Genomic DNA, 27,677 nt, shown 5'->3' with positions numbered 1-27,677 from the left:
TTCAGATCATATCTTATTTTTATTCTTTATACGATCCAACTGGTTGTTTTAAAATACATAATTTTTCATGTTGTCATCAAGCCATAAATGATTTAATTATAACCTGCTGGGTGATGTGAGTCAGGCTCCAGAAATACCCTGCATTATTTTTCCTTTTAGAAATACGTTCATCACGCTATAAGTGAACTTTAATGCAATCAGATTTTTTTTTCTTTTAGCATTATTTACATGTTAACATGGTCTTACACACTGATCACATGACTATTTATGCTGCTTTTACTTACGCTTATGTATCCAACAGGGGCGGATCTACAGGGGGGGCAGCTGCCTCCCCACTCAAGAGCCTTGCCCCCTAATTTTAGTGCTACTCGTACAACTCCGCAATCTATTGAAATAAGGCAATACGGCAGGATTTTTTAATGTTTATATATATGTATATATACATATTGGTGATTTTGAATGGCCATAGGGGTGAGTGCAAACTTGTATTTTTTTGCATTTCAACAAGTTTATACGCTCACACACCACAAATGGCATTTCTCACACTGAGAAAGCATTAACTTCACCGCACAGTAATTCCAACAGTCCGTTTTACGAGTCAAAGGCGGACTGGCTGCGGTGTGCTGAACTTTACCATTCATCTTATTTTATATCTTATTGCAAATAACCACATCCTGTGGTAGAAACAGTGTTAGCTGCGTTTGGTAATTTTATTTGTTTATTTGTAAATACAATTCTGAGAAAAAAGTCAGAATTCTGACTTTTTTCTAAGAATTGTTTTTTTTTCCTCAGTGGCCCTGATATTCTTGCATAGGAATGCACCAGTGCAACCTAATTTAAAGATGATCGCCAAAACCCTCCAAGGAACAGCAAAAAGTTTACATAGACATTGGAATTTCCTCATACTGCGCTTTCCTCATACTGCGCTGCGCGTTGTCCAGATAGTTAGATATTATATATTGTGTGGTGTGTACCGATTCATGGTTAGCGCATACATGCAAAATACATACACGTACATATATATGTGCTGAAATATATATATATATATATATATATATATATATATGTACAGAAAAATAAATAAATAACTATATATGTATATATACTGTATGTGTATATGTGTGTGCGTGCGTGTACTGGATATACTCAGAGTTTTGTAGAAATTACTTTTATTTTTTTGGACTGCGGGGTCATCATGAACTTGGCTGCATTTTCCCACCAAAAGAAAAGACCACAGAAAAAAAAATCCCATGCAGTTGTCAAGTCTAGTTTAATGAGTCTTCATTTACTTTCTACAGGCCACAGATTAAAATGGGAGGATTATCTTCCTTTTGCTTTTCTGCCCACAGCTTTTTCCCATCATAAAAACACATCAGCATCAAAGGTTTGGCTTGGGGCTGGTGAGCTTTGTGGGTCAAGAAGTTGTATAACTGTGATGACATTCCTCTGAGAGTTTACTCTTAGGGGAGTAAAAAAATGACAAACAACTCCCAGTAAGCAGGAAATACCCTCATCGCAATACTCTGGTGGTCAGCAAGGTTTAGAACATCAAATGTAACATTTTTTCCTTACTGTCAGGCTGTAATGCTACTAAAAAACATTTTTCTGGTTAAAATAGTGCATGTGCAATAGTTATGAAGTCAAGTGCAGCCACAGTGTCTCAGTGGACTTTGAAGATCCACAACTGAAAAGATGACTTGGCAAAATGGAAGGAAATTACAGTAAAGCTGGATTGTGCTAAGCAGAAGGAAATCAGTGGTGCAAGAAATATCTACCTGACATGAAAGAAACTGAGACACAAGACTAAAAACCACTGCAAATGAAAGTTGTTTAGAAAGAGAAGTAATCAGAAGTGCATTTTCATATCTCAAGACACAAAGCGATATATTATCTTTTGATAGAGCTGTATTCTTCTTTGGGATTGTGTGCTTTCTAACTCTCAGTGGGATTCCTGGGGCTATATTAACTGCAGCAACTGCTTTGTTTATCACATTGTGATTCTTCCAGGCAACAACCAATTGCACCCACAATGACTAATATTTCCTATGTGGCAATTGCTTTAACTGCGAATTTACCAAATACTCTTCAACGTTGCATAGAAGAAAAACATGTTTTTTTTCCCAGAGCATACTGATGCAGGATATTCTTTCCTGCTTGTTTCACCCTTATAAAATTGTTTTCATTACACTCTTTCTAAAAATACTCAAATAATCCTGCAATATGTGTTTGGTGTCACCGCGTCATTCATTTATTAGAATGTTTACATGAAATTAGGTTCATGAACATCTCATTTGTTCCAATTACAGAGGACTACATCTTAACACTGAAACTTTTCAGCTTTAAGCCTTGAACTTTATTTAATGATATTTAGATGAAACAAAGCAAATTAATTTGAGGGTAAAGGGGGGGAAAACACATAAAGGAACATATTCTATTGTATTTGAACATTTTAACAGAAAGAGATTTCTACATAAAGTTTAATGCAACATCCTTTAAAAGCTCAAAAGATATAAAAGCCTGTATGGGTTTATCTGAGCAAAGGAAAATATGTGGTACTGCTTCCCTGTTTGATTTATTGCTCAATCTCAATCATCAGACTGAGGAGAAATACTTCTCTAAAGACACAGAAACAAAGAGGCAGGCTGGGTGTCACTGACATGTTCTGACCCGACAGTCAGTTTGCTGAGGTTGCTAAGCAAGGCTGCTGTCAAAACAGTTTTAAAAGAAACAGTGAATAGAGCAAGATCTCATTAGTGCAAAATAACTTAAAAAGCACCTCAGCAGTGAGATTAGGGTTGACAACAGTATGCTACCGTACAGTATATCCTTATATATATATTTATTTATTTTATTACTCTCGTTTTTTGGCCGTGCTTGCTTTGCAAAGAAACAGCAGCAGTTGAAAAGGCGGTCAAAAGGTGGGGTCAATTTAAGCTTCAGTTGTCAATAACCAACACCCTGCCTCTTTGAAACTCCATGTATGAACGAGCTGTGACAGACAGTAGCTACAACTGGTGAGAATCATAAATGCACATCCTGAGAGAAAATAATTCCTGTACTCCACTGACAATGTGTTCTCACTGAAAATCAAAATGCCTGTTTCCCTGGGATAATCAAAACACTTTCAAGCCATCAAAATATTCAAATTCGACATATTCTACAAAAAAACAGCTCAGCTGGAAGACATGTAATACTTGTTGTCCAACAATTACGGTGCTTCTCTCTTTTTTTATTAGGAAACTATATTTTGTGTTGAAGTTATGCATAGATTTTTGTATTTTTGCGTGCTGCTGATTCTTCTTCTTGTCTTCAGTGAAGGGTCCCTGGCAGTAGCTCTGCTTCAGACGCAAACAGCTCCTTGTAGAGTGGAGGAAACAGAGAGTGAGCAGTAAGCGGGTATCGCTGACTGAACCAGTGCAGCTTCTCCATGTGAAGGCTGCACAGCGAACGCAGCACTGCCATCTTCTGGTACAGCTGTGGGAAGGACACAGGTACGATCAGATGTATTTTTATATTATTTTTATATCAGAGACTGTGAATGTTTTTATATCACACACAAGTTTTCATGTACCTTATGCATCAGCCGTTCTTGGTTGTCTCTGTGTAAAATGTGTCTGAGTCCTAATTCCACGTTTCTTTGCACTTGCTGAACTCTGCTTCGGTCTTCCAGACAGGGGCGATCTGCACAGAAATATATTTGAGATATTCTGAAGTAGATTTTTTTTTAAATACTATGCTTTGTAGTAGGAAGTGGGATCTGGGTTTGAACTTGTTGGGTGACTGAGGCCTCTCGATGTAGAGTTTCAATGTTGTCCCTGTGTTTGTTTGGTTTTCTACCCAGTCAAGGGGCACATATATATATATATATATATATATATATATATATATATATATATATATATATATACATACATATATATATATATATACATACATACACATACACACATACACACATATACATAGGCAGAGAGGTTGAGTGACTTATTCAATAAAGGATTAGTGCGGAAAGTTATGTGCAAAATATAAAGTTAAAGTTTACATTTGCTGATGAAAACATGTCCATCGGATACATTTTGTAAAATACAGTTTGCTATGAGTTTCAGGCAGATTCAGCTATAAATGATCATAATGTGATGATATACATGGCACCTGAACAAAAAGGAAAAACAAAAGCTTCTATAAGATCAATTCAACAAAATGTTGTAAGCCTTTGTCAGTAACGCTGGATTCACATGGCAGTATTACACGCATCGATGATTCCGTCTCCACAGACATCAAATGGGTTGTTGTGAATGACGTCATCCGTTGCCGAAGTGACTTGTGGGTGACGAGCTTGTGTTGCCTCGGTCAAAAGCAAGCACCAACCATGTTACAAAAGCGAGTCAATATCCATCGACTCTCATGCTATGCTTTAGAGCAGGAAGAAACATATTTACAGCCTGGTTCAAAAGAGTTTCGGTCTCAATCACTTGATTTAACGCCCATGACAACTCTGAAGGGGGAGGGGGAATCTTTTTGTACAGCGTCAGGAGAATCTATAAAAAGAAATAAGTTTATTCCTAACATGATTGATTGACAGAAGGCTCAGCCAATGGCTAGCCACTCTCACTTCCTCATATGGTACTGTCATGGTACCACGCTTAGTGAAGCAATCAGCCGTTTGTGCTAACCCATTGTTGGCTAAACACAACCGTAATTCTTTATTTTGCTATAGTCATTATGTGAAACAGCACTGTAAACATCTGCCGGCACCTTTTCAGATATTTGGGTGGGGATCAGTTGAAGGAGCTGATAGCCAAATGAATCCAACATCTGTGAATCCATGGCTGATCCTGCACCGGACCAGAGACACTGAATAACAGTTTGTAATTATTATCATAGAATTCAATTTAACTGTTATAATAATGATTCCCTTTTTATGTCTTCCACAACTGTATTTCTCTCACCTACAGCATCCATCACCGTAATGTAAAAAATTGTAAATCGTGCAAATTAGGTGATGACTGTTAGGATAGCCGATATCTGTATTCCTTTCCAAGGAGTTGGCGACACTGCCCAGCCAATGAACTCATACACGGCTGGCCGGAAGTGAAAGTTGGTCGGTTTGAACACACATTGGTGGACAATGGAGGAAAAACGAATCATCGCCGTCTGCAACTGTTAAATTCCCATCCCTGACTGCATGTTTGACGAACAGAATAGACCCAGAAACGAGAGCTGGCAACCTGCCTATGGAAAACTTGGAATCCCAAGCCAGAAGTGTCAGACAACCCCCTCCGGCACGCCGTGCCGCAATGCTGCCGTGTGAATCCAGCATAGTGGATGCTATGTCCTTTTTTGTTTTAACATAGAAGAATAAATGTCAAAGTTAAGAGAGACAGGTTGAGTGGTGTTACCTGAGTTGATCAGCACCAGAGCGCTGAAGAGCGCGATCTGCTGTTCAGTGAGCTTTAGAGCACACATTCCATGTGCAAAGTCAAATACTGCCGCGATCAAATCCCCACATGCTGTATTAAGAGACGCCACAAAGCACTGATAAGTCACCATAAACATTTACCCTGGTCATTTCAGAAATTGCTTAAGACCTTTGGCAAAATTCTCACCCAACGACTTGAAGACTTCAGTTCCGGCAAATTTACCATCAAAGAACACAGTGTTGTTCTCTGTGTTAAAAAAGCGGCACATCCTGACCAGAACCACCTCCATGGAGCCTTAATAAAAACAAAAAGGATTAAAACTATTAGAAGAGAGTGGGAGGTTGTCGTGCCTGATGTTTATCATGAAACTCACCGGTCTTCAAGAGGGCAATCTGGTCATTCTGACTGAGAATACGAAAACCTGGGATGTGTTTCGCAAACTCCACCACATACTGCACAGCATCAGTCAAACGGATAGCACAGTGCTGCCACATCTCATCCACTGTCTGGAAAAGAAAGAAAGTGAAAAAGAGAGAAAAAAACAAGTGTTTATGGTTTTTTATCTTACATTTTTATTCTCAGAAGTCCTGCAACACGTTAAAAGTAAAGTGAAATGTTTCATTAATACCATACAAAACACCTGTTCTTACTTTTCAATCTACTGCTTCAGTTATAGTATTTCATGACTGTATTTTATACTCCACTCCCCCACCTCACATTTGTGATCAAAGACAGAGGAGGAGGGGGAAAATGATGAAAGACATTTTCAGTTTTCTGTTTGATTCAAACAGACCTAACCTCAAGCCATGTGAAATGACATTGTTTTGAGACTGTCTGAAGTAAGAGGAAGCATGACAAATTACACATGCAAAAAAAGTAGGATGAAACAGAAATACGGTTGGTAGTACTTTGCTCTGGTATGCTTGGATCTCCTCTCTGCTGAACAGTTTCCACTTGAGAGTTAGAAGCTCCTCCAGTCTGTACTGGCTGGTGTCTCTGTGGGACCGCACAATACTGACACACAGCTCCTCTGAGGAAAAGCAAAGGCACTTGTGAATTTTATGAATAGAAAACAATTAGATGCACATTTCACCCCACTGCACAGATATCTCACCTATATTTCGCAAAGAATGAGGGTACGGGTTGTAATGATCCTCCAGAGGGTTGTAAGGATGAATTCCTATCAGATCATGAGACTGCTGTCGGGAGTCAAATCCTGACGCAAAGGAAGGAGGACATGAGAGATAAGGAGAGTAGGATGAAGAAATCTCTGCACTTGAAAGATTTCCACATCTGCACCTCACCTCTTACATCAGAGAGTCCGCTATGGTCTCCCCTCCCTTGGACTCTTGATGTGGGAGACACACCGGTGCCTCTGTAGATCATTCCAGACACTTGTGAATCGTTAGGGGAGCACACAAGGAAAGGGTGAACATCGGCGGCGTAGGGCAGCAGCTCGGCATCTCCGGTGTAGGAGTAGGGTGTGGGCACGGGCTGGAGAAGCTGGGGGGAGCGGTTTTGACCATTCTTGGTGGAATAGGACAATGCAACCTGAGTGTCTCCCTGAAGCTGCTGTTGCTGCTGCTGCTGCTGTCGGTGCCTCTCCACCTCGGCGATCAGCGAGTCCCGTTGACGTTTGGACATCCGCCCAAACTTCACAGCTGGAAAGAACAACAAAAACTAAATATGCTGCAGATGAAAGTGGAAAGTGGACTTGTTTTTATTTCCTCACCATCTCTGCTCATGCCCTGCGCCAAGCACTTCTGTAGACGGCAGTGCTGACAGCGGTTGCGGCTGGCCCGGTCGATCTGACAGTTACTTTGCCTCGAGCAGGAGTACGATACAGTGGGAAGTTGACTGCGCCGGAAAAATCCCTGAGGAATGGATTAACAGTGCATTTGAACTGGAAACACTCATATATGACTTATAAGAACACGATTTATTCAAACACTCAACATATACACGGAAAATATTTAATGATTGGTAAGGATTTAAAAATGATTTCAAATGGGTTCAAGTGAGCAGCAAAACTTGTAAGTAAACATTGAACTGTTATTGCGCTCTGTTGAAAAGCTATTTGACACTGGCACTTTCTAAGTTATGTAAACTTTCATTTGACATATCTTCGGCTTCTCTGTGTTAACATTTCTTGTTAAGTAGAAGATAAATACAAGGCCCTTACATACTGGCTTTTCTTTGAGGAACATTTCCCCCTTTTGCAGGGATCCGTGCCTGTCTGTAAGCGCTGCCTTCCGGAAAGGTGTACAATCTGATCGATCGATCGATCCTTCCATCCATCCATCCATCCATCCATCCATTCATCCATCCATCCATCCATCCATTCATCCATCCATCCATCCATCCATCCATCCATCCATCTTCTATACCCGCTTTATCCTTTGCAGGGTCACGGGGGTCTGCTGGAGTCTATCCCAGACAATTTCAGGCGACAGGCAGGGGTTCACCCTGGACAGTCCACCAGTCTATCGCAGGGCCCAATCTGATCACTATTCATTATTACATCGTTATTCTTGTTCACTCGCTCTAAATTAATTAACTATGCTGAATTGGGGTGATGCGGAAATAAGAAAACCAGGTCAAGGAAAGTATGGCATCACCAATCGTCGAGCCAAAGAATCTGTCACTGTTTGACATTAACATGATAATGAAATAATAATATGACACAATATTGTGAAGCATATCTGTTTGCCGAGTCGTACTCGCAGGAGCAGAACTTCAGGCGACGCCTGTGGTTAAAACCCGCTCGCTCAGCAGCTGGTGAGGAAGACCTGGACACTTTCAGCTGGAGGAGCCGCAGCGCTTTTATTTCCCATATTGATTCTGCAGCTGAATTTGTCTAGTTACACTGTTCAAACCTTCCTGGTCAACTTCTCCACACACACACGCACACATCGTCACTCTCTCATCCACGTGCCTCTTATGAACATGCACGCTAACACACGGTCAGTCTGTTAAAAGGACCATGACAATCTTATGAAAACATGACGAAAGCTGACGGATGTCTCCTCCGCTATGTTTTTTTTTTTTTTATATTTATGATGAACGCAACGCCGTACGTCACGTTACACTCATACAAAATCGAGTCAGACTTGTTTTGCTGAATCCCGGTTTTGTGTATGTAAGGACACGCCTTTGTGGGATTTTTCTCTTTTGCTTGGGCCAGTATGTTAAGGCCATTGGAGTGAAATCTGTGGCCCTCTCTTACATTAATGTTACAGGACACCAGTATGTAAGGGCCTACGGACATTGAAAACAAACAAAAAAAAACTAATACTGAGTGATATAAAGGTTAAGCTATTAAACTTTTTGGAAAAATGCTAGATGGCATGGTGGATAATCTCAAATCTGTATCTTTAAATTACATTTTCAAGCGTGTGTTTGGGCAGTACATGTACATGTGTGTGAATCCCACCTTGCAGCCCTCACATGTGATGACTCCATAATGCACTCCAGAGGACTTATCTCCACAAATCTTGCATGGGATAACTTCAATCTGGGCTGAACAGACAGAAGAAGAAGCTCTGTTAACATTTTTTTAAGCAAAACACTCCCCTTTGCTCCACACAGCTGACAAAACAACTGAGCCAGCAAGACGTGCAAGGAGATGAGCTAGTTTTGATGTTATCTGGCAATTCAATAATACAGGGTATCAAAATGAAGGCATGATCAACAAAAAGAGGTTCTTTTTATAGCCATGTGAAGACAACAAATGTTTTTCTTTGTGTGCTTTTTTTTTTAAAGCCATCTAACTGTTGGTGTAATATCAATGAATTACCTCTGACTGCAATATCAATGTGTTACTAACTAATTCAAAGTCATCCTTAAACATTATATATATATATATATATATATATATATATATATATATATATATATATATATAAGAAATTGATTATTGATGCATGAGTAAAATATGCTCATTGACACAATAACACACATCATATTTTCAACTGAAGACGTAGACTTCAAAGTGATTCCCACCGTGAGAACTTGTGTCTGTCACTGTACTTCCCCTTAAACATCTATCAGTATGTGTGTGACCAACACACTACTTACTAAAGCAAAGGTATTTTCCTCACAAAAAGCTCTCGCCTTAATAAGAATTAACAAAATAGCATAAAAAATGCCTTAAGAGGGGAGTCGTCTGGGGACGTGGAATATTTGCAAATGGAGAAAGACGGAGAATATGAAGGTGTCAACCTCAGACCTCTTTCAAGTGGTTGTCAGGCTTCTCTTTCACTCTGACTGTCCCTCTTTCATGTAATTTCTTTACTTTGTGATCCTTCTCTATCTAGCTCACAAAGGACACAATTGCCAGTAATACAGTCTCTATCCTTCATCACTGCCAGTAATGGCCATCCCCCTCTAACCCCCTCCCTTCTCACCCCACCCCATCCCCCCAATCTCTGTAAACTCTCAGATCTCACTACTTTGCTGAATGGTGATTTTTGGTACAGTTGGATTCGTTAAAACAGCAGAGATGTTGAACAATTGTCTTAGGTACAGGTGGTTTCCCACTTTGTTCTCACAAAAATATCCTATTAAAAATTATATTACACAACCTGGGTTGAGAAAAAGACAAAATCATCTTTATCGTGTCTCATTATCTTCTGTCTTCCTTCCACAACTTCACTGACGGTGCGATGTCCTCTGCAAAACAAGCTTTTATCTCTGCATGCTGTTGTTGCTTACAGTACATGGAGTAGTATTTGCATTTCCGTGAATAACTGTGTCAGATTTTTACCAAGTGTGTGTTAGTGTGTCAGTGTGTGCCCTCTTTATCTGGTAACCAGGATCATCTGACGGCTTGTGAGGAGGACAAGCAGTCTGAGATGAAATAATACACAAACACAGCGGCGGAGGCATGTTTGAGAAAAAGGAAACAAGTAGACCAGAACTGGTAACAAACTCGCTAACTTCAACACTCACAATGATAAGGATTCAAATATTCCACCAATTCAGCTATTTACATTAGATCTAAATCTTTTAGTGACAATAAACCAGTAAACAGGAACATAAAGCATCTGCAAGCAGCATATCACTGTCTATATAGTGAAATTAAGTGACTGAGCAATGGCTGTTTTTGTCAAAGGTGCAGGATATGTGGAGAGCACATCAGTGGTCTCTGTTTTTTTTCTCCTATTTCAGTTCTGATTGTCAACCTCAAACAACAGGAAATCCACCGTGACCCACAACCTTTCACTGCTCACGCACGCAATCACACACCTAGAAACACAGAGTAATCACATACAATGTTCCCCCACCAAGTTTCCATATAATCGTAGCTCTCATCATTCTCAAGCTGAACACCTTGTAAGGAGTAAAACAAAGTCAACCCTAACCATGGTTCATGCCCTAGAAATTAACAACACTAATACAACCTGCAGCTAAAAGCTTTCGAGTACAGGCGTGAACGGGTGGAAGTGACTGTTATGAGCTTTTTAGTTGCACCTTGTTATCTCCAGCCACAGGCCAAAACCAAACAAATCCTGCATCTTCTCATGTACTGTATGTGCTTTGTGAGCGACCGTGAGATAAAAACGCCTTAGCACCGTTATCTCTTCCATTTTTATCTTTTTCGGTAACCATAGAATGGGTGATTGTGTCTCCGAGTCTCGATAGCTAAAGTGAATACACTGGTGGTTTTAGAAATGCTTGTCTGCTTGGGAAAAAACAAAGAAACTTAAATTTGATGCCTGCAAGGCACTTTCAAAACGGTAGTTAAGGGCATGTGTGTGGCGTCAGCTCTTCACACTGTATGCACTTAGGGAACCAAAAGGTTATTCATATTAAATCATTTTTTCATATAAAATGTTATATTCTTAAATGCAGAGGAATTCCTTTGTTGTGTTTTTCATTTAACAACGCCCCAAATGTTTCAGTTCAGTTTAGCATTCGGATTCTTATTACAGAGCCGTATTGTTGTAATACATGCAGAATTTGGCTTAGCATTGTCTTGCTGAACAAAACAAAGCTTTACCTGAAAAAAAAAACTTGCTCTAGATTGCAGTATATGAACTGTTGACTATAAAGTTGAAATAAAACACTTGCTTTTGCTGCCGTTCATTAAATAATGGTAAATAAGAAAAAAGGAATGGGTTTTGATAACAAAATTATTCCAACTTTATAGACAACAAAGTATAGTTGATCATTATCATTTATTCGTACATTTTTACTAAAGTCCCTCCATATATTGGGAGTGTTGACTTTCAAATTGTGTGCTGATAAAACGCTGAACGGTCCCTCTTCTCTTCAGCGCCCACGACTTCCGTGGAAAAAAAAGGTCTAATTCATCAAGTCAAGGGAGAGGCTTCAGTTTAAACTCATGAATGTTTTGTTAAATTCGATTCACTAATAAATGGTTTCCAGAGGTGTTCCTGAGCCCATGCAATAATTTACACTAAAGATTTGCATCTACGTTTTACTTCAGTTTTTAATAGGCATCTGTTTTTAATGACTTTCAGTGTTTTCTTTTTTTCTTTTCTTTTGTGTAAAGTGCTTCCTGTTGCTGTTGAAAAACATCGCTCAGAATTTAAATCTAATATCAGATGTTAAATTGTTGAACTTTTTGCAAAAGCAATTTTTAACAGAGTAGTAAATCCCTAATTTAATCATATTTTTTGTTAATTTCTTAATTGTATCACACTACACAACTGTTCCAGGAGTCCCTTGATCCATTCCCAGCTGATCTAAGCATCTTGCCGGGAATAAGAAAAAATAAAAAAAGCATGTATTTTACAAAATATAACATTTCTCAGTTTCAACAAATGCAATCCTGTCTTTGTACTACTCTTACCTACATGTGGGAATTACCGTAAAGGATTTTCGAGAAACATGGATGTATTTCTGTTCATGCTGATCAGATATACTAAAAAAAAAAACCGATGTAGCCTTATCTACCTCAGCATGACTCAGTTGACAAAGGTTTGAGGTTTTTAGATACTTTTCGCAGAAGTTAGCCTGTGCATGCTCAGTAACAATATATAAAATATATAAAATCAAAAATGATGTGGTGTGTACACTATGCACTTTGATTAAATCGGAGGCGTCTTTCTGCAAACTCTAAACATTTTAATTCCTATTGCATTACAGAGGTGTAAAAAACAACCATGCGTACATTACAGAGAGCTGCTGCGTCATGTACATAAGGGTATGAGCTCATTTAAGCAAAAGTTGTCACTCTAATTGATGGAGAAAGGGTGCTTGAAGATGCAGTTATGTTGTATGTTAGGGGAACATGTTTAAGAAAAGTTCTGGTTTGTTAGTAAAAACGAGAGTGCCACACCGAGAACGTAAGATGTGGCTACACACAGTTTAACTTGGTGTGAAAGCCTTCAAATATAGTTCCTCATAAGCCCAACTGAAATCTGATCAGGTGAGATCTAAACTTCTGCTGTTATTAGCTTGTTGCTAAAGTTTTTATACTGTTCAATGTTTGCAACCCAAGGGGGACCAAAATATTGTTAAGTGGAACTAGTGTCGGGGTTGTTGATGGGACTTTTCAATAATGTCTGCTCAAATGATGACAGGGGGTCATGTTCAAGTTATGACAGTCTTCTATATACTTCCAATGAAATTATACACAGAATCTCAATATACAAACACCCACGAACACCTGGTAAGAGTCATGAGAGTAACTGAGTATGTGTACGGTGAAAACCTTTTACTAATTTTTAACAAATTGACGTATCTTGACCCACATTTCTGACTTGTACTACTGTTGATGGATCAGAACATCACTCGTGTACTATAAAAGTGTGGCGGGATGCACAGCATGCACTTAAAAATTATCCCCAGCCTGGTCTTGTCAGAAAACTCTCCAGAAGCAAAAACATGAAGATTGCTTCAAAATGATGAATTATACTAAAGAAGCTCAAACAGAGAAAAAGCTCACCAATTTGAAATGATTTGACTGTAACACCCAGAAGTAGAAAAGCGTAACACCTAATACTGCAAAACGTCAAAATTGAGGAAATCACTGGAAAAAGAAAACAACTAAGGGGTGAGTTTATTACAGTCCTTTTGTTGTTACATTCTCATGAAATTTAAGTGATAAAAGCATATTTGTGTGTGTGCTGGGCATGTGGGAGGCAGACAATACAGACGTATACCAACCACTTTGAGTTCAGTCGGCTTAAAAATCTACCTGTCAGCAGTCTGTTCTTTGCACTGTAAACGGACAGAAAACCTCAACTTTCCTCTGACGGAAGCTTACCTTTGGTTTACATGCAGGCACAAGTGCAAACAAAAGTTGTATAAACACAACAGCCGTACAAATACACATACACACACTCACAAATCTATCAAATTCTACAGACTACGAAAACACTTGTTGTCGCATTAATATAAAGAATAAGATGAAAAAATGTTTACGTGGTTTACATAAAATGTTTGATCTCGAAATCTATATTTCATGTGTATAATTCGTAACCGTTTTGATGAAATGCCTCACAAAGTCAAAATGTTTTCAATAATTCAGTTTTTAGCAATACATAATTCTTTGCTGTGATGAAATCAGAGAGAAAATCAAATATAATTATAAATATACCAATAAAAAAGAAATGGATAGTGTTTGATTTTTTCTTCACTTTCATTTGACAAAAATAATAAATAAAAAGTAAATATTAATCAAAATGCCACACCTTAATCTTCAATCTATGGCTCATTTTTAAAACGTTTAATGAAATGCACAAAAATAATGTGTGCCAGACAGAATTTTCACAGGACGTTATGACTGAGGATGGAAAAAAACTGTTATTTTACCTGTTGAAAATGACCTTTTAATAAAGCATAATTACCAGGTAAGATATAAGTTATTAACAAGCCTACAATGAGGCATTTCTCGTGATTCTTTTAGTTGTTATACTAATGTGAGAACTCATTCGTTTAAGACTCTCTTTATTATGTGATAAAGACACCAACAGACAAGAAACTTATTTGAGTTCAAGGGGAATTATTATAGTCAATATGAAGATGAATTAACATCAAATTTACCAAGTCTGACTTTGAAGTGCTTTCTGAATTCGGAGGTGTTTGACAGAGGTAGTGTTTTGACAGTAGCACAGGCTATGAATCAGCTCGACTGCTGTATTTCTGCTACCATATTTTGGGGGGAATGTGTCACCTGCGATTTTGATGTTTGCTTTGATCTAAAACCAAATGTTTCTGCTGCTTTGGAAGTTCAGTGCATTTTTTTTGCAACCAGAGGAACAAGGAAATCCTTTCTGACAAAGACACTGTACAAGATCTACACATTAATCTTTACGAACGCAGCCATCAAATTTATAAGAAATGGGCATGTGATTAAATTTCTGATAAAAATCATCGATTTCCAGCTGTGGGGAAGTTACAAAAGTATCCAGAAGCAGTTAGGAGCCTGCTCCCCTCTTGTTCACATGTGCAGTATCCTTGGCACAGCTGCAGGACAGAGATACGCAACATCTAGGCGGCATCTAAAAAAGCAGCTGCAGAAAGGTGTGTGCGTGTATTTATGCATGCATGTATGTGTTTTTGTGTGTCTGCAAATTCCAACCCAAAGACCGCAGAAACAGCTTGCATATACAGATACCTTATTTGCCCTCATTCAGCTCCTTACTGCTTCTACAAAAAAAACTTATAATTGCAACAGATCACATTTTTCTTCATTGTCAGTAACACATTTCCTCTGCATCCTGTATGTGTATGGAGTTGGTCCATTCATGCTGATGCTCTGCAGAGTTGCAGCATCCTGTTTTCCGTGGGTTAGTATTTGATGGAAGTGTAAGCAAGAGAAAAAAATAAAAGTTCGATCTGGGCGCCACATCAGTATTTGGTTTCGTTTGTTCATTATGATTACACAAAAGGGTTCCACTCTGAACACAAACTATTGTGTTGTTAATGTTATAAATCAAATTTGTTTGAATTTACTTGTATCTTAAATAACTTTTCTACACTTTTTGATTGTCATTGTGTGAAATGAACCAAGCTCTATAGCCAAGGTCAGCCATATATTTGGGAGTAAATGAAGGTAGAAATATCTGTAACATGATTCAATTCGTAAATATATCGAAGGGAACACATATTTGAGTCATGTTGTCAAAACATAAACCTGAAACACATCAATTAGTGTGAACATAACTGACAGTCAACTCCTAATGGTGAGAAAATATGTGCATGTTTTGTGGGAGCTCCTCTGCAGGGTAAATCATGTTTACCTCATCAAAGCGTCAACTTATAATAAAACATGAAAATTGTAAATTTAGCAGTTGGCAAATTCAGAGTAATTTTAGCAGGGTTTCATCAGTCTTCCAGGTGTTAACACCTGGAGGAAGAGTTAGAACCTGAACCAAAAGCTACGTAAGACTACAAGATCAAGTCGCTTGAGGCCACAGGTGTCCGGACTGCATGAACAACAAAGCTGTTTTACGGATTTGATGAAAGCTCAAACAGCTCATATATAAAACGAAAACATTGTCAATACCGCTCTACACAGCCACATCATGCACCATCAAAGTAGCTGACGTATTGATAAAATGTCTTTTATTGCTGCCCACAGAAAACAGACATACGAATCAAAGAACTTCATCCCTACCTCGCATCATCTTCACTCCTCCACTTGTATTAGACGCTTGTCCCACTTTCACAAACTCTCTTCCTCTCACGTGTCTTACAGTCTTTTTGGACACTTTTTTTGGTAGGCAAATATATCTATGTACTATAACTCTTAATCGCTTGTTTCTTTTGCTGGTTGTCCTTTAGAGAGCTGTGTCGGCTGTGCTCAGTGCAGCTGCAGAACACATATTCAGACTTTTGAGTGACAGTCACCGCCTCACCTTCCTCACTAGCGCGCGCGTGCGTGTGTGTGTGTGTGTGTGTGTGTGTGTGTGTGTGTGTGTACGTGTGTGTGTGTGTGGCAGAGAAAAGAGACAAAGAAAGGGGGGCTCTCCCGTGCCCTGACGTTTTTTTTTTTCCTCTCTCAGGGTACTTTTTCCTCATACCTTTGTTGTTATTCGTCACCCCCTCACTCTCTAACACCCATCAAAAAAAGTAGCTTTTTGGTGTCTGGCACAGACTCACCATGAGAATAAACATCAAATGAGTTACCAGGAATCACTGGAGATGAAGTAAGAACATGAAAAACACGTAAACATTTCAGTTTAACACTTGATGATTGATCTTTCTTTTTCTTTTCTTTTCCCATGTCTACATGTCTATTTCAACAGTACTCATGAGATCAGCTTGTGGTTATCAGTTCATCAGTTTAAGAGCACTTTCTGTCTTCTTGCGGCCTCTTTCACTTTGTCACCTCCGTTGCATTGCAGCATAGTTAAACCTTATCACCTCTTGAGTTCCTCCACCGATGAGAAAAGCATTGAGATTTCTTTTTAATTCTAGCAATACACTACAATATACTATTAGATACAATACTATTAGAAGCAAAATCATGTTTGCAGATTGTACTTAATTAAGAATATTTGATATTAAGATTAAAAGGGTCAAAAGTAAATCATGTTGTGAAAAATTACTGAATTCTTATTTATAATAAATTGAGGTATGAGCAGTATTCATAAAACTATAAGCTGATCTATACCTTTATGAGCTGCTGGGAAGTTTATATGATTTTTAAACTGCTTATATCCTTTGCATGAAGAATATCTATTACGTGTCTTGGATATAGTGCAGGGTGTAATATTTTACGCTGCAATGAGGTGGAAAAAGTGTAAAGATGAGCAGAAAATTTGAATTATAAAGTATAATAAAAGTACTTCAGAAAAAAAAGGTAGGAACCCCCCACATCTTTCTCAGTCCTCCCGCTCGTCTCCCTTTGTTCTCATTCCTCCATCTAAGGCCAATGAATGATCAAAACCAACAAGGCATCAAAACTCAAAAAGCAACATTTTGAACTTTCCCTCCACTCTGGTTTCACATATATTTATAGTCACTCTCAAATAATTATGAATGAATTTATTATCTTTTAACCCCAATTTGTTTATCTTCCCATCGCCTAATATGAAGGTTGTCTTACACTCAACATCCTCACACTTGATAACACCGCCAGGTGTGCTACAGTTGTGGCAGAAAGTGTTAAACCAAAAAGGCTAAAAAAAAAAGTAAATTAAAAAAAAGTTATCACCATCATCTGCATTCACATGTTAAAGCGCTGGTGGTTGTGTGTGTGTGTGTGTGTGTTTGGTGGCAACACAGGTGCAACACACAGAACCCCTTACAGTTTTGCTAATATAAACAACTCTATGGATGTGTGTGTGAGAGTGTACCAGTGTGTTGTCGTACAGGTGCAATGATGTTGCATGTTCACTAACTATGTAGTTAACCACACCACATGCACAAATATCTAGCACAAACACACGAAATGTTATCACCACAAACAGATGCAAACATGCACAAACTCATACACGCATAGCGGCTAGCATACACAAAAAGTGCGCTTTCAGAAAACTTACTCAAATGAGTCTTCTTGGACACGGCACCTCCTGAGGGAGAAAAAAGATTAGTGTGTGCGTTAAAACTACAAGCAAGACAGAATAATATAGCTAAACGTGCAGACGGCACGTTATTCTATCACAAATTAAAATCACGTCCACTAAACATTTAAATCTCTAATTTTATTCTTTTATCTCCATTATTTTAACAACTACCAGGATTTTCTTTTCAAATAACCTACTAAATTTACCAAAGCAATGTGTAATATATCAGTTTTAACTTAATGACGACTTTTACAGAGAAAACTAGAACACCGACAGTAAATATGGTTTTTAATATTGAACTTAGCGTATTTTTAGAATGTATTTTTTTCTATGTAAGTGAATGATCTAAATACTACAAATGCAACATCATGATGATCAATTACTGTATAATTACATAAAAAGCCTCGCCTTCCAACATATGTGACATCCCGAGAATTAAACACCAGAGGCTAACCCAACAAATAGATCAAATGAATGCTACCGAAAAAAACCCACACTTAAAATTAAGTGTAGGAAGTACATATTCAGAAAAGCTCTCTCTGTCAGCGCCTTAATGGAACTTTGATAAAAAGTTTGTGTAACACAATCCTTCTTTAGTTTTCTTTCATGCACAAACTGGACGTATAAGAAGTGCAAGCAAAAGAAGAATTAGAGGATTTCTATTGACTCTGGTGCACATCTGTGAGAGGTTTGTGAGACTCACACATACTCAAAAGATAAAGGCCGGGTAAGGTGGGTGTATGTGAAGCAACGGGTCCTTTTTTTGTGTCTGTCTGTTTGATCAAACTTGTGATAGTCTGAACTGCAGTGGGTGTCAAAAAGGGTCGGTTCTGAATTTATTTCTGGAGTCGTATCAGTTCTGTGTGTGTGTGTGTGTGTGTGTGTGTGTGTGTGTGTGTGTGTGTGTGTGTGTGTGTGTGTGTGTGTGTGTGTGTGTAAGAGAAAGAAAGAGAGACAGAAAGATGTTTAAAGCCAAAGCAGATAAGTATCGATGGAAGGCGTAGACCTAGCTGGCCTTTGTCTCCGCCCGTTCGAGTCCTCTGTGGTTTTCTCTCTTTCCCTGCCCTCATCAAATCAGTTTTGCTTCATAAGCATAAAGTATGGAATGAAAGCAGAGCAGTGCGTGCATGCACGGAAAATGCAACGACGCACCAGACCTGAGAGAGAAAGAGTTGTTAAATAAATGGTAAACGACAGCGATAAATAAGAGCCAAGCAATCAGAACTAAAAACTACCATCACTTTAAAGCTAAAGGTGTTGCATTTAATTACGTGCCCTGAAAGGAGGATGGTTGTCTTCCCTCTAATTAATCCTCTTAAGAAATAAATACGATTCTTTCCAGATAAATGACTTAATTTTTTTTTTTTAATCTGGTGACAAACCTTAACACATTATAATTAATTAAACATTTTACTTATTTTAAATATGTACAACAATCTTTCAGCAGAAATGAAACGAGCACTTCTGCTCAGCGACTGTGAGCGGGAAAAAAGGATCCGACACGCTCAAAAACATCTACACGTGTGTGCAAAGTAAATCTGACACTGCATGGACACATTTAGCAGGGCGCACCTTTCAGGCAGGCCGTAGCGCCGCCACGCACTCACCACTCAGGAGCCAGCTGATTGCAGAGACACAGACAACAACTCTGCTCATCAGTCAAAATCTCAGTAACTCGTGTGCCCTCTGACATCTAAGCTGGCTGCTGGAGTGACAGTTGCTGCATTACATAACAGCCCTGAAGTAAACTGACAGCAGAGAGGGGGCCGACAACTTTGCCTGAATGTAAACACATTTCTATCAAATAACATCTAACTGTTATAACCAATGCAACCCAACATAGAATAATTGAAACATGAAGGAAAATGCCATCTAGCTTTATGTCACATGACTAGATTCAATAAAAAGAATATAAAAAATAAAATTGAAAAATGATTTCTTTTTTAAATGTTAACGACAACAAAAACAACAAAAATTCCATTGCGTTCAAGTCTGATAAGGAAGATTATCTCATGGTCAGGACTACAGCAGACTGTTGACCAACAAGTGGCATTAGCCTTATAGAGCTAAGAGGGCTTTGTGCGGTCACCAGTTCAACTCAAGTGGTTGAGTGTTTGTCTAAATACTAACAACGGAGTGACAAAAGCAGTGACGGGCAGATTTAACTTGGATTAATGAACATTGGAGAGTTTATTATTGTTAGAAACAGACCATAACTCTCTAATTATGTTCTGAATAAAAGACCATTTGTGCATATAAGATTTTAAGACTTTAAGATAATTGCAGAGAAGAGGCCAAATGCTTTGGTTCCGGTGTTACTCCTGTGTGTCACTGCTGCAACAGCAAGCTACTACTACTACTGTCATTTAGCAGACGCTTTTATCCAAGGCGACTTAAATCAAACATCAGGATTAAGCTCATAAATGAATCCAGAATAAATGGAGATAATCAGATCCACAAGGAACCCACAAACATTCACATGATCCTTTCAGACGGTGAACAGTTTTGAAGAGTGAGTAACACACACAGCTATAGTACGAGAGAAAAATGAGAGGACACCCACAACAGCCACTAAAACCAAGACACTCATCGCCGTAAAAATGCCACCTCAGCAGTATGAAACTACACATGAATTTAAACGAAACAACGACACCTGAACCTAAATAAAACCAGTGCCAGACCTGATAAGTAAGCTGATGCTGCTTTATTCTAAAGCTTTAAACCCTTTAGTATCCAGTTGTAGCATTTTATTTCCCTTTAAATAGCTCTAATCTTGTTAAAATAGTATTTTTCCACTTCTACTTGGGCACTAATGTCCATGAGTACTATGATGTTCCAGCACAACCTGTGCATGAGAATTCAGACATCCTTGGCGTATTTTTCAACTCTATACAACTTTTCAACAAGTTTCTTTAAGCAAAACATAACTAGTGTTTGGCTGCTTAGCAGTGATATGACTGAAGGCAGACTGGACACCAGACTTTAAAGCAAATTATACCTTCAGTGCAAATGAGCATTTGCTGAGCTACGGATGTTGCTGAAACCAGCACTAAAATAACCTTATCTTTCACACAAGTACTCATAAAGTGCTTCTCATTATAGATATACACTGTTTATGTACTCTTGCATACAGTATGCAGCACTTGTGTCTTTACAAGCACACATCCATGATTATAACGGGCGCAAAGTGGGAGTTCAAAGTCCTTCTCAGGGACACTTTGGTACATTGAAGGGCCCAAGCCAAAAATCTTTCAACTGTAAGACAATCCTTGTAACACCTAACCCACAGCCAGCACCTTTGTGTGAATGGACGGATAGATGCAATTATAATTCACTGCATTAATAGGAATGAGCTTGATTATGACTGGATTACAACAAAATGGATTAAACTGGAATATTCTGCAATGTGACTGATGTGAACTGAACTAAAATAAAATAAACTGAATTGAATCAATGCTTTCAAACAAGCACTGCAGCTCATAACACTTAGCATTCATAAACCATGTTACTTTTACCCTGTTGTTGTTCTGCTGTTCTCTGTTTCTGAGTTACAGTCCACTTTCCAATCTTTTATCAAAGAGGCTCATAGAGCCTCTTTGATATATAGAGAATAGAATAAAATAGAAGAGAGAAACTTTCAATCATATTAGTGTCAATTGTGTATTTTTCTCTCTTGTCTTATCTTCTTGTGTCTTTCATCATAGTTGTTACATAATATTAAAATAACTAAAATAAAAAAAGGAACTCAATTCATATTGACAGAATAGAATGATGTTGCAGGACAGTCATGTCATTTCTGTTATTTTCTATCAAGCCTATCACTTGCATTTATAAAAGTAGCTCCACACTGAAACTAATGCCATTGGGAAATGATCAATTTATTTAATATTAACACTTTGAGATGTGACATTAGTTCAAGTACATCTAATGTGGGCAAATAAAACCAAACCTGCAAAGATGCACTTGACATTGAAATTCATGCAACTGTGATCTTCTTTGAAAAAACCCTGCACTGTGCGCTCTGCATACATTGACGTGTTGTTCAATGTTGTTCAAATAATCACCTTTATCCAGCTCACAAACTATGTCGCCATGCTGAAGTGTGCGGTGGGTTTCCATGGCAGAAGGAGTAGTGTCTTAGCTCCTGTGACAGTCAATGGTTTGATTATAGCAAAGGTGATGCTTTAAAAGAAAGGCATTGGCCAGAAACAGAAGCAAAAATAAGAGCTAATCCCGATGGATTACTCCAGCTTACTGCCATTCTTACCCACTCACAGCACCTTACAACACTCCAGCAAAAAGGATGAGGAGGGTTACTGGGGTAAAGATAGATGAGTAGGGAGTGGCTGGAGGTGCAGGAAAGTTGAGCTGATGAATGAGATAAAACGTGGGTGGGTGGGAGTGGTCAGCGTATGGCGCATGTGGCAAAGAGGGACATAAAAACACAATATATCACTAGGATGTTAAGCTCAACAAGTTGCATTAGTCTTGCAGTCATTTTCAAAATTAAAAGTCACAGGTGAACCTTACCTTTTTTGCTGAGGGGGTCAGCGGGAGGCAAGTCGGGCTCTTCATATTCCATAACGCTCCTGTCAAAACGCTGGGCGACCCTACACTGAAAAAAATAAATCAAAGCGCATGTAAATATAACATATTTAAATCTGTGATACAATTAAAAATGAAGTTTGTTGCTTTACATGAATACATCTAGTTTTGAACTTAATCTGCATTTGCTCAAAAAACAAGACTGTGCATTTTTTCCTTAACAAGCAGTATTTATGTAATCCCAGGCAATCTTTTCATTTACACACAAACAACAAGCACTGATCTTGTCGTATTTACTTTTCCTTTAACCATTTTAATCTATTGGGTAGATTGACCAACGTTTAGATGAGACATGCTTTATTTGTTTTATGTACAACACCACAGTAAAAATAATATCTTGCTTGATCCACTTTAAAAAAATTAAGGCGACTTTTTCGCATGAGATTTTTATGTAAGACTAGTCTTTGTATAAACTACTTAATTTTTAGTATGTACAAAATTCATTTGCAAGTAAAGTCAACTTCATTTTTGCAAGTAAAGTCAACTTAATTTTGATAAATAAAGTAAACTTAACACAATTAAATTGACTGTACTTGCAAAATGTATTATTTACATACATAAAATTAAGTTGTTTATACAAAGACTAGTCTTTGTTGATCTACATAATAATCTCATGCAAAAAGTTGATTTTTTTTTTTAAGTAGATCAAGCACAATATTTGTATCATACACACTCATGCACTCTCCTGTCACCAACACACACAACCCACAAAGGTCTGCTCCCTGGGCAGGTGTTGGGCTCCACCTGCATCTACAGCACTGCGTGAATTGTGCAGCAATGTGTCTGAGCTCATCCTACCTGTTTGATTGCTCTTAGCGCCCGGGCCGGCGCAGGCATTTGAAAACGTGCACTGCCATCTCTCCTCCTGCAAAGTCTTCACGGGTCCCAGAACTCGGCCGTCATCTTTGCAACACTATCCGCCCGCGTCCTCGGTCAACAAAGTCGGGTCCCGAGTGCAGCTGGACCGGCCGGCTGCTGCGACGCTGACCGTCCCGGACCGGAGGGAGTTATGTCACCGCCTGTTAAGCCTGAATTATGCTTCTGCGTTAAATCGACGCAGAGCCTACGCCGTAGGGTACGGCGTCGGGTAAACGGCGACGCGGAATCTACGCCGTAAGGTCTGCGTTGGTGTAACGCGGAACCATAAATGAGCCGTTACGTAACAGCAGCAGATCGGGTGTTGCTTTGAAGCGCTCGGTTGAGAAATATAATCCCGTGTTGCTGCTGCCACGAATTCCCGCCTCACCAATCGAGAAAACATAAGAGACGTGGTTTAGTCCATGGGCCAGAGCCCAAAATTTCACTCGTCTGTACCACTCAAGGTGACAAAATGTGCTTATGATTTTTGAAGATATCCATGTCTGTAGATATTGGTATTATAACCCTTCCTGAGTGGCAGCTGTATCATAGTTTGAGTGACATTAATAATAATAATAATAATAATAATAATAATAAATTGTATTTATAGAGCGCATTTTCACCTGAAGAACAAGTCCCAAAGCGCTTACAATAAAGATTAGAAAAAAAAGAAAGAAAGAAGACATTACGTGATGATTCTGTACTTGGTTAACCTTATTAACACTATCTTAAGTACACAGAATTTGATAGCCAAACTATAATCAGATCTTGACATATTCCCATTAATAACCATGTTAATTTTGTTTACAATATTGTTATGTTTATAATGTTTATAAAACTAAGCTGGTTCCTTATCTCATTGTGGTGTCCTTTATGTCCTGTATTTGCATGATAAAGAGTTTGTGGCTGTAGTAGTTTCATAGGAGCCTAATGATGCTCTCCTTATGGTCCTGTGAGTATTCCAGTTTTTGTATTTTGTGTCTCTGGTGTTCCTAGATGACACGAAAGGCGAAAATTGTGTAAAAATATGTGTTGTTTATAGTTTAAAGAGCTGCAGTGACCTCTGTGTTTGTCAGAAATATTCACATCTAAGCTTGAACGAATGCTTAAAAGGTCCCCTTTAAAATAATACCAAAGACAATATTGTGAAACATTGACAGATATCCTGTACTTGAGTCTAAACCAGGATATGCACCAGCATCTAAAATGTAATTTTCTGAAGGGGATGAGTAACTTCATGAGCTGATAACTATGATACAGCTGCCACTCAGGAAGGGTTATCTTACCAAAATATCATCTACAGACAAGGATCTTTTCAAAAATGATAAGCAAGTTTTGCCACTTTGAGTGGTACTGATATCTGGTCTGGCCCATGGACTAAATCGAGGAAAACACAAGAGACGTGGCCTTCCTTCAGTCCAGTGGCCCGTTATTTCACTGATACTTTGGAAACATGACTTGCTCCTTTAAAACCCCTGTTTCATGCCAGGTTTGGTTTCATGTCCTGCAGGGACTTGCAGTACAGCAGTGGATGCAGGATTTCACTTCATTGTGGGTATTCAATGACTCATTTCAACTCAGAGAGGAAAGCATGGTAAATAATTGACATGTCTCCTTAATTAACATCAATGTGGTAACAGTTTTCCAAGACCAGGTGCTTACAGTGGATCCAGACATACATCCGGAGCAACACTTGTCATTGTGGACAAATATGTGACAAAACTTAATTTACTCCAACTTATTGACAAGTATGAGATTCTTGCATTTACACTGAGTTATGATTTGTCCAGTGTTGTTACTTTCCATTCAAGTTCTGCTGAAGAATCAAATTGGTAACTTCCTCCTGGACAAAGCTGCATGTGGCTATTAATAAAACAAGATATGGCAGAGGATCCTTTTGGCCAACTACGCTGGCAAAAAAAAATGTTTTTTCTCTTTTGCTATTTATGGCAGTTAACTATTACATTTTATATTCCTCATTCATCCGTCACCCCCCAAGGGCAATCAACCTTTTACAGTCAAGTTTACACACAAGCCTACAATGGCAATGTGAGCTGCTATTAGATAAACAAAGCAGAACATTGATTACATTTAACTGAACAAGTTGGATATGTGGCTCCTTTAAACTGAAGTCTATTATAAAGTTAACCAATGAAAACAGTAATATATTTACATTTATTGCTAAATATTATTAGTAAATTCAATGGAGAACCATGAACTGTAAACCTGTCCCTTGCACGCACTTCAGTAATAGATTTTATGCTGTTTTGTAAATTGGAAAACAAATACATGACTTCTCAATTGAAAAAAAAAACTATTCTATGATAAAAATCAAAACTGTGAATGCTGAAGGGCTGTAAAACCCTGCTTCCTCACATTATACGTATGATGGCTTAAATTGCTGCAGTGGACAGAGCTTGTTGCTAGTGGTTTTTAACTGAAAATGGAAAAAAACCATCCCCCACCCGCTTCCTCAAAACCCAACTTGACCACAAGTTGGGGACAAAAAAAAAAGTGGCGTTCATTTGCAGAGCGCTCACATGCACAAGAGAGTTTTTATAAACTAGGCAACCTTTCCATCTGTACTTAACTGAGGTTAAAGACATGAGAGGCCCCCAGACGACCACCAGGCCCATACACCGATGAATTTATACTCTCAGAAACCACACTTCAGACCAGAATGACAACAAATTGAAAAGCAGTTAAAGGTGTGTAGATTGTGTGGTATGCTTCTGACCTTTAAATGGTGAGGAGAAACTCAATCAGCTGCACCTGCTAATAAACTAAACTTTCTAAGGGCAACATCCATCCATCCATTATCTATACCCCTTTTAATCCTTTGCAGGATCACGGGGGTCGGCTGGGGCCTATCCCAGCTCATTACAGGCGAGAGGGAGGGGTACACCCTGGACATACTTGTATTCATAATTAAGTAAAAATAAAATAGTAAATCAGAGCCATCAGATGTCAGAGAGCCAAAGAAACAAACAAATGAGTGGATGTAATTTCTTATTATACATACTTAACGACCTGAAGAAGGTAGAAAAATCGTATTAATCTTTATTATAGTGAGCAGGCTGCTGGGCAGGCTGACAGGGTGGAGTTTCTCTGGCCGGACGTAGCGCATGGAAGGATCACGTTATTCCAGCCAGATCCTCCCCACCCCATCTGGCGCCCCGGCTGGCCAGAGAGGGCATGTGTAGCCCACAACTATGTGCATGTTTTTGTGCGGGTAGCTCACATTAGCTACCCAAGGATACACAGAAAGGCCCTTGCGTCACCAGCGGGAATTGAACCCAGGACCTTCTTGCTGTAAGACGGCTGCGCTACCAGCTGCACCATCCTGCCGCTATTAGTTTTAATGTTTAATATCAATATCAGATTTTATAGTCTCAGAAGAACAACAAACCACCTTAAGGCAAACTAAGAGCATAAAGGCTTTACGCTTAGCTATTAGTGGCTGGATGTTGTAATGTACAGCCTTGGAAAACAAAAATAACACCAAAGATTTAAAGGAATTGACATAATTTAGCTATTTCCTTACAGCAGCACAGAAACTGCACTTTTCAAACTTTTTAATTATCTTTTTTCAAGTTCTGATTCAGGTAAGTCTTTTTTGCTGGTGCTCTTAGATATTACACTGCAAAAATAAGTCATAAAACACAACTCAAAAACACCTTCCTGAATAAAAAGGTTTTTAGGCCAGTCTTAAAAGAGTCCAGTGTCTGTGCCGCACTTAGATGGTCAGAGAGACTGTTCCATAAGCGAGTCGCTACTGAGCAAAAGGCCCGCTCGCCCATGTCGGGGAGCTTGGTGTTGGGAACCCGGAGGAGCGAGCAGTTTGTAGATCTGAGGGTGCAGGTAGAGGTTTGGGGAGTAATGAGTTCTTGTTGGTACGGAGGAGGTGCATGTCCATTTATGCACTTATGGGTGAGGAGTAGGACTTTGTATTAAATCCGGGTTGAGACAGGGAGCCAGTGGAGCGAGTGGAGAATGGGTGTTATGTACTCATATTTCCGTTCTCATCAATATCCTGGCAGCGCTGTTTTGAATGTATTGCAGTTTCTGGATGTTCTTGCCAGTGATCCCAGTGAAGAGTGAGTTGCAGTAGTCCAGTCTAGAGGAGATGAATGCGTGGACGAGCTTCTCTGCATCTAACAGGGTTAAAGTGGGGCAGAGTTTGGAGATGTTTTTGAGATGATAAAACGAAGTTTTGCACAGTTGTTTCATGGTCATTAAAGGTCAGGTGAGGATCAAACCTAACTCCTAGATTAGTGACTGTGGAGGAGAGGGGTATTACCTGACCATT

At 38.8% G+C, this 27,677-nt stretch overlaps 1 protein-coding gene across 3 annotated transcripts; it reads right to left on the bottom strand.

Moving 5' to 3' along the window:
• Positions 1 to 1,222: 1,222 nt before the first annotated feature.
• rorc (RAR-related orphan receptor C) lies at positions 1,223 to 23,502 on the bottom strand. Of its 3 annotated transcripts, XM_061716840.1 has the most exons (14): positions 23,309 to 23,502; positions 22,436 to 22,520; positions 17,882 to 17,911; positions 16,497 to 16,532; positions 8,854 to 8,939; positions 7,153 to 7,294; positions 6,725 to 7,081; positions 6,535 to 6,636; positions 6,329 to 6,450; positions 5,794 to 5,926; positions 5,607 to 5,714; positions 5,400 to 5,510; positions 3,572 to 3,681; positions 1,223 to 3,474 (listed from the first exon to the last, which is right to left on the bottom strand). In XM_061716840.1, exons 1-14 carry the CDS (start codon positions 23,345 to 23,347, stop codon positions 3,310 to 3,312), a joined length of 1,626 nt encoding a protein of 541 aa, XP_061572824.1. In that variant the 5' UTR covers positions 23,348 to 23,502; the 3' UTR covers positions 1,223 to 3,309. The 3 variants fall into 3 exon arrangements, with proteins under 3 accessions (XP_061572824.1, XP_061572825.1, XP_061572826.1); XM_061716841.1 differs by lacking the exon at positions 16,497 to 16,532; XM_061716842.1 differs by lacking the exons at positions 16,497 to 16,532; positions 17,882 to 17,911; positions 22,436 to 22,520; positions 23,309 to 23,502 and adding an exon at positions 16,012 to 16,255.
• Positions 23,503 to 27,677: the final 4,175 nt, after the last annotated feature.

This window comes from Cololabis saira, chromosome 3, assembly GCF_033807715.1.
Source record: "Cololabis saira isolate AMF1-May2022 chromosome 3, fColSai1.1, whole genome shotgun sequence".
Taxonomy (NCBI): domain Eukaryota; kingdom Metazoa; phylum Chordata; class Actinopteri; order Beloniformes; family Belonidae; genus Cololabis; species Cololabis saira.
The sequence above is the reverse complement of the archived record's forward strand: the minus strand, read 5'-3'. Positions and strand labels throughout refer to the sequence as shown.

Bases quoted from the DNA above. Each gene is read 5' to 3' on its own strand.
- rorc (XM_061716840.1), bottom strand. From the start codon at position 23,347: ATGCCTGCGCCGGCCCGGGCGCTAAGAGCAATCAAACAG. The intron at 7,295-8,853 runs GTGGGATTCACA...TCCATTCCTCAG, and splicing joins TCACATGTGAGGGCTGCAAG to GGATTTTTCCGGCGCAGTCA. The intron at 5,511-5,606 runs GTGAGAATTTTG...CTCTTAATACAG, and splicing joins TGAAGTCTTCAAGTCGTTGG to CATGTGGGGATTTGATCGCG.